General features: G+C 43.6%; 1 protein-coding gene across 1 annotated transcript in view; it reads right to left on the bottom strand.

The window, feature by feature from the left end:
* Positions 1-7300, bottom strand: part of hltf (helicase-like transcription factor) — a 40994-nt gene that overhangs the window by 12847 nt on the left and 20847 nt on the right. Inside the window, exons 5-13 of the mRNA XM_037695585.1 lie at positions 6724-6795; positions 6229-6420; positions 6079-6153; positions 5942-6002; positions 4278-4341; positions 4124-4188; positions 3705-3815; positions 3533-3624; positions 3297-3440 (exon numbers count right to left, since the gene is read on the bottom strand). Coding sequence (XP_037551513.1) covers positions 3297-3440; positions 3533-3624; positions 3705-3815; positions 4124-4188; positions 4278-4341; positions 5942-6002; positions 6079-6153; positions 6229-6420; positions 6724-6795 — 876 coding nt within the window. The remainder of the gene's footprint in view (positions 1-3296; positions 3441-3532; positions 3625-3704; positions 3816-4123; positions 4189-4277; positions 4342-5941; positions 6003-6078; positions 6154-6228; positions 6421-6723; positions 6796-7300) is intronic.

Below are 7300 nucleotides of genomic sequence, written 5' to 3' on the forward strand. Positions count from 1 at the left end.
CCTCCTCTGGACATGTCCAAACCACTGTCCCTCCTCTGGACATGTCCAAACCATCTCAGTGTGTCCTCTCTAACTTTATCTCCCAGGTGTTCAACCTGTGCTGTCCCTCTGATGGTCTCATTCCTAATCTTCTCCATCCTTGTCTCTCCTAAGAAGAACCTCAACATCTTCATTTCTGACACTTCCAGTTCTGTCTCCTGTCTTTTTGTCCATGTCTCTGTCTCCAGACCATACAACATAGCTGGTCTCATCACTGTCTTGTAAACTTTCCTTTGACCTTTGCTGACACCCTTTTGTCTCAAATCACTCCTGAAACTTTTCTCCATCACTCCTGGACTCTCTTCTTCACCTCTTTACCACACTCCCCATGTTCCTGGACAGTGGACCCCAAGTCCTTGAAGTCCTGCACTTTTGTGACCTCTGGTCCTTGTTGCCTCACTGTTCCACCTCCTCCCTCTCATCCACACACATGGACTCTGTCTTACTACGACTGACTTTCATTCCTCTTCTGTCAGGTGCATACCTCCACCTCTCCATGTTCTCTTCCACCTGTTCCCTGTTCTCACCACAGATCACAACGTCATCTGCAAACATCATAGTCTACGGGGATTCCTGCCTGACCTCAGCTGTTAGTGGGTCCATCACCAGAAACCAGAAAATAACAGTATTATTTTTTTCTTTATCACAACCCAGCATTAGTTCAAAGAAAAGTCATATTTGTTTCAGGACAGATTGTTTTTTCTTAGTTATAAGTCTCGGCTTTTGCACCCATTTTTTCCCCAGTGATTGTTCAATGTTCACCAGAGGGACGCCAGAGAGGATGCAAACGACAACAAGCTGCCTTTTTTGGACTGTTTGGTTCAGATGGAGAGAGAGGACAGCCTCAACATTGAAGTGTACAGGAAACCAACCCACACAGACCAGTATCTTCTGTTTGACTCCCACCATCCACTGGAACACAAACTCTCTGTCATCAGAACTTTACAACATTGGGCCGAATGCGTCCCCACAAGGACAGAAGGGAAGAAAAAGGAACAGAAACACGTTCAAGAAGCTCTTCAAACATGTGGATATCCTAACTGGGCTTTTGTCAAGTCAGCGAGGAAATCTACAAAACACACTAATAAACAGAAAATCAATCAACCTTTATTTGTACAGGTAAATCCCATTGAGCCTCGAGGACCCATTTACAAGAGAGACCTGATTTCAACAAAGAAAGATGACAACAATGGACAACAGCAACAACAAAACAGTTATAAAAAAGCATACTACAGTTTTTTTTTTTAACAAATAGGATGGCTAAAAGGAAAAAGGTAACAAAACAAAAAACAGCTAGATTCCAAGACAAATGTAGAAAACTAAAAACAGGAACATGTCAGCATTGGTCCCTGCCACGAGTCCAACAGATTCTTAAAGCCACAAAGGTCGAGAGCTTCAGATCTTTTTACAAGATATTCCAGGAAACAGGAGCGGAGTAGGAGAAGGTCCTTTTGTCTAGTTCAGTCCTCACTGAGGGAACACTGCAGGTAATGATGTCCTGAGAGCGCACGCTGTAGCTGCACTCACACAGAGACATGTAGGAGGAGATGTATGAAGGCAGCAGACCAGGAAGTGATTTAAAGATGAAAATGTACCAGTGGGAGAGTCTGTGTGAAGTTAATGATGTCCAGTTAACCAGTGAATACTGGGTGCAGTGGTGGGTACGATAATCACAGCCAGTTATGAATCTTAGTGCACCATGATAGACAGCATCCAACATCTGCAGCATCCAACATCTGCAGGGTTCTTGTAGGAGCGTTCATGTAAATAATATCACCATAACCACCATCACCATAGGAGAACAACAGACGTAAAAACATTGTCATCCCTTATGTTGCTGGAGTATCTGAGAAATTCAGAAGGATCTTCAACAAACACAAGATCCCAGTACATTTCAAACCCAGCAGGACTCTCAGACAGAGGCTGGTCCACCCTAAGGACAGAACACCCACACACAAACAGAGTGGTGTAGTGTATGTGGTCCAGTGCAGCGAGGACTGTCCAGACCTCTACATTGGAGAAACTAAACAGCCTCTTCACAGACGCATGGAGAGCCAGCTCTTCAGGAGAAGACTCAGCTGTTTACCTCCACCTCACAGATAAGGGACACTCTTTTGAGGACCAAAATGTGCACATTTTGGACCGAGAACACAGATGGTTTGAGAGGGGGGTGAAGGAAGCAATTTATGTAAAAAGAGAAGAGCCGTCTCTTAACAGAGGAGGAGGCCTCAGATTTCCACTTTCAAAAACATATAATGCAACTTTAAAGCCCCCAGTATACTGCCGCGTACATCCATACACAGAGGTACAGACGTACGTACGCAGAGGTACGAGCGTACCCCCCAGGGCATGTCCGTGCAAAGCTCAAATTTTTACGACCGCATACTCGTACTCCGTGTCGCACAATAAACTGCCCGGCGACGGACTGTTTTGTATGAGACACCAATGTATTAAATTCCTCTTCTTCATCTCTGATCTGGCCTTTTCTTTTGTTTTGTTGCCAAGAGGCAGAGATCTCTTCCTCCTCCGTTGATGCCATGACTGAAATGGAGAGAAATGAAGGAATTTGTCACGAGCGAATTAAACTCAGGTCCAGCGTGGCTGCGAGAGGTCTGGAGATTTCCTGGTGGGCTGGTCTGATGTGTGGGCTGTAGAGCCAGCGCTCCCTGTTTTTTAATTCATTTTTTAGATCTTTTTATAAACAACAAATAAACACAGAACACCGCTGCAGCTGAGGCTGCCAGCGCTCGTTTTTCCCCCCCGACCTGTCAATCAATCCAGTAGGCGTGTCAGCAAATGACCAATCGGCGACCTCAATTTGTCCCGAAGGTAAACGCCCCTTGTCTGTGAAGCTGCTCTGCAGCTGCTCGGGGTGTACGCTGGAGTACGAAGTCTGAACCCTCTGCGTACAGTACACGCGTACGTACACGTGAACGGACGTACGCAGCAGTATACTGGAGCCTTAAGACAGATTCCCAGCCAGTTTTCACACCTGATGGGAACAGAGGAGCCTCATCTGTGAATTAGAGGAACAAAGACTTTAAGAAAGCCCTACTGTTAAGGTGTGGAGGTGTGACTTGTCAAATCTACATATGTGTGTGTGTCTTATCTCACTCAGCCTTATAACCTGGATCTCTCACTCTCTGCTCTTTGAATTGAGAAAGCTCCTCGGATGAGGAGAGAAACGTCTTCTGTTACAAATAAAGTCCAGTTGTTTTTGTATTGAACACTTTTTGAATTGTTCAATGTCCACTCACCCCAAAATCAGCAGAGAGGATGTTGTAGGTGGTGATGACCACATCCTGAGAGGACAGGAACTTCTTGCTCCTGTTGCGCTCTGAACCATAATACAGATAGATGTTGAGCTTCACGTTAGAATGAACGTGCTGCTCAAACTGGTCCTACTCACCGAGCAGAGACAGAAAGGAGAGTAGGAATTAATACACACACTCGTGTGCTGCTCTACATGTGTAGGTGTGTGTTGTGTTCTCACCAGCCAGTTGCTGAGCACAGACAGAGGACAGATGATGAGAGTAGTTCTTGCAGATAAGTCCTGTGGGTCGTCCATGATGGAGGACTCAACATCTGCACAGGTACAACAGCAGTGAACACAGTTCAGATCTCCTCCTCCTTTTTAACTGAGCGTGAAACTAAGTTAAACTGACTTTGTTTAAGATTGGCCTTTTGTGTAGTTTTCCTCTTCTTTGGGCCTGTTTCTGAGGTGGCGCTGCTCAGTGCTGCAGCAAACTCACAACCTTCAACCACAACTCTGCTGCCTGAGCATGGAGAGAAAGGAGAGGGCATTCACCCGGACTGAAGTCTACTTAGGAAGAATTACATTCTGTCAGTAAAATATCACGGAGCGGTGCTCCACCCAGTAATAAACTGGCTCTTTCAGGAGTTCACTTGTACACAGCTAACTGGGTTTGCACCTTTAGTGGGTTTACGCTTGGTCGGTTTGCTCTTCTTCTTTAACAGATCTGAAAGTCAAAACGTCTCGATTCACAAAGCCACAAAAATGGAGGTTGAACAAAAAATGTACAGAAAATGAAAAGCTGGTATGGTGGAGAAAATCAATTCTTACTTTCTTGTGGCTCGTCCCCCACCACTCCATCTGCTGCATCAGCATCCATCACCTCCTCCTTCATCCTGACCCACAAGACATGAGTCAGTAGAAACGTTAATAAGTCATGCTGCAGAATATAAAAACTGTTAATGGAAATAAACAAGGTGCTTACAGGTCTGAGCACTGAGAGCCACCAGGACCACTCACTGCTGGTTTATAACCTGCTCTGCTGCTCTCTGAAACAAAACCATCACATCAGCACATAAGACAAACCTGCAGGTGCTGAATCAGCATTTACACCATCATCTGTCTGAAATTTAGCTGTTCATATCAAAATGTTCAGCTCATTTAGGGGATGGGGGCCCAGACTGTTGTTTTTTGTAACTCATACTTTTCTAAAAATAGTAAAAAAAAAAAAAGGTTTTTGTTCCATACAAATACAAAAATGTTTTTCTGAAATCTGCTTAGCATACACCTGTTTTACACTAGACCACTCTGTTTGTGTGTGGGTGTTCTGTCCTGAGGGTGGACCAGCCTCTGTCTGAGAGTCCTGCTGGGTTTGAAATGTACTGGGATCTTGTGTTTGTTGAAGATCCTTCTGAATTTCTCTGATACTCCAGCAACATAAGGGATGATGATGTTTTTACATCTGTTGTTGTAGTGTATGTGGTCCAGAGCAGCGAGGACCGTCCAGACCTCTACACTGGAGAAACTAAACAGCCTCTTCACAGACGCATGGAGAGCCAGCTCTTCAGGAGAAGATTCAGCTGTTCACCTCCACCTCACAGATAAGGGACACTCTTTTGAGGACCAAAATGTGCACATTTTGGACCGAGAACACAGATGGTTTGAGAGGGGGGTGAAGGAAGCAATTTATGTAAAAAGAGAAGAGCCGTCTCTTAACAGAGGAGGAGGCCTCAGATTTCCACTTTCAAAAACATATAATGCAACTTTAAAACAGATTCCCAGACGGTTTTCACACCTGATGGGAACAGAGGGGTCTCATCTGTGAATTAGAGGAACAAAGACTTTAAGAAAGCCCTACTGTTAAGGTGTGGAGGTGTAAATGGTAAATGGACTGTACTTATATATCACCTTTCTATCTTATTTCAAGATACTCAAAGCTCTTTACAACAATCTGTGCCTCATTTACCCATCCACACAGCTCTATACTAGATCTCTACAAAGCTAATTGAACAAATCATTCTAAAGAGACTGATCAGTGATTTAGATCACATTCATACACTGATGGGACACACATCAGAGGCTATGAGGGGTTCAGTGTCTTGCCCAGGGACACTTCAGCATGTGACTGCTGGTGGATTCGAACCCCCAACTCTTGCATTGGAGGACGACTGCTGTAACCACTCAGACACAGCCGCCCCGTGGTGTGAATTGTCAAATCTACATATGTGTGTGTGTCTTATCTCACTCAGCCTTTTAACCTGGATCTCTCACTCTCTGCTCTTTGAATTGAGGAAGCTCCTCGGATGAGGAGCGAAACATCTTCTGCTACAAATAAAGTCCAGTTGTTTTTGTATTGAACGCTTTTTGAATTTATCATGTAAGAATGAACGACATCGTCAGATCTCAGCCAAAAATGGGTTATATGATAAATATGAGAAGATAAAAAACAATACATCGCTTCGCTGTACAAGTCGCAGGCACACTAATTTATGCAAAAACTGCAACTTACACAGCAAAAATGACGGTATGTTTTATTTTATTATTATTTCCTCATGTGTTTGCCTAAGCCTGGATTGAAAAATGTAAAATAATAAATGAAAAGTGGAAAGTCAGGGCAGGAAAACATGGGTCAGCAGCAGCAGACATCACCTTCCTGTGTGGAATCTTCCACAGGCTTAGTGTGACCTTCGGCTGGTGAGAAGGCCTCCTCCTGTGCATTTAAAACAACCTCCGTTAAAACACCGGTGTCACCAAACACTCTAAAACAATCTCACACTGCTGCTTACACATTTCTCCACAGGCAGCGGCTTTCCTTTGTGGAAGTTGGTGAGGATGAGCGCAATAGTTGTCAGAGTTTTTCCCTGGAAACAAAGAGCAGGCTGAACATTCGGATCCAACAACACGGCCTGATTATTCTGCACGCTGTGGCGTCTCACCAGTCCCATGTCATCTGCCAGGATTCCTCCACGGACAGTCTCAGGGGTTTCTTTAGCAGAAAAACACGTGAGAGTGTTGAAGTATAGCTCGCCTCTCTTCTCCCAGAATGGAGGCAACACATCTTTGTTTTCTCGAGCACACATCCAGGACAGAGCTTGTTCCTGGTGAGGAAGGAGGGGCGTGGCCACAGCCTACAATAAAAAAATGGCTGGATGGTCATTTGAAAGAAGTTTTTAAATAAATAAAATGATTTATTATGTAAATATTCAACTTTTTTTTATTTATTTAACAAATTATCTCACACTCAAACAGACACGGGCAAAAACATTGTCTGCCGTTGTCTTTCATAAATGGGCGATAAATATTATAGAGAAATCTTTGTTTCGCAGGCGTTTCAACAACAACGAACAAAATGCAACGACTACACGAGGAGCACGAAGAATCAGAAAACAAATCAAATGACCAAGCAAGGCTGAAAAACACCGGACATTTACCTCCGCTGCTGCTTTCTCTCCGTCTTTACTCTCCATCAAACCTTCGAACAAGTTATCAAACGCGTTCTTTAACTGCAAGTTGAAAACAAGAAGAAATTTTAAAACAATTTTAGAAAATGGTTGCAAAAGTATTGACTGTTTATGTAGAGTTTTAACAGGAACATTAATTCAATTCAATTCAAATTCAATTCAAAAATACTTTATTAATCCCAGAGGGAAATTATATGTTGTGGTAACTCATCATCCTGGTTTCATTAAAGAGTTGTTCTAGATGCTGATGGCTGTGGGCAGGAAGGATCTCTTGTAGCGTCTGTCCTACAACGGATCTGAAGAAGCCTCTGACTGAAGACACTCTGTTGTTATATGACAATCTGACGTTGTATGACAGTCTGATGTTGTATGACAGTCTGATGTTGTATGACAGTCTGATGTTGTATGACAGTCTGACGTTGTATGACAGTCTGATGTTGTATGAGAGTCTGTTGTTGTATGAAAGTCTGATGTTGTATGACAGTCTGATGTTGTATGACAGTCTGATGTTGTATGACAGTCTGATGTTGTATGACAGTCTGTTGTT

The sequence above is a fragment of the Nematolebias whitei genome, chromosome 21 (genome assembly GCF_014905685.2).
Source record: "Nematolebias whitei isolate Nwh7 chromosome 21, NemWhi1, whole genome shotgun sequence".
NCBI lineage: Eukaryota > Metazoa > Chordata > Actinopteri > Cyprinodontiformes > Rivulidae > Nematolebias > Nematolebias whitei.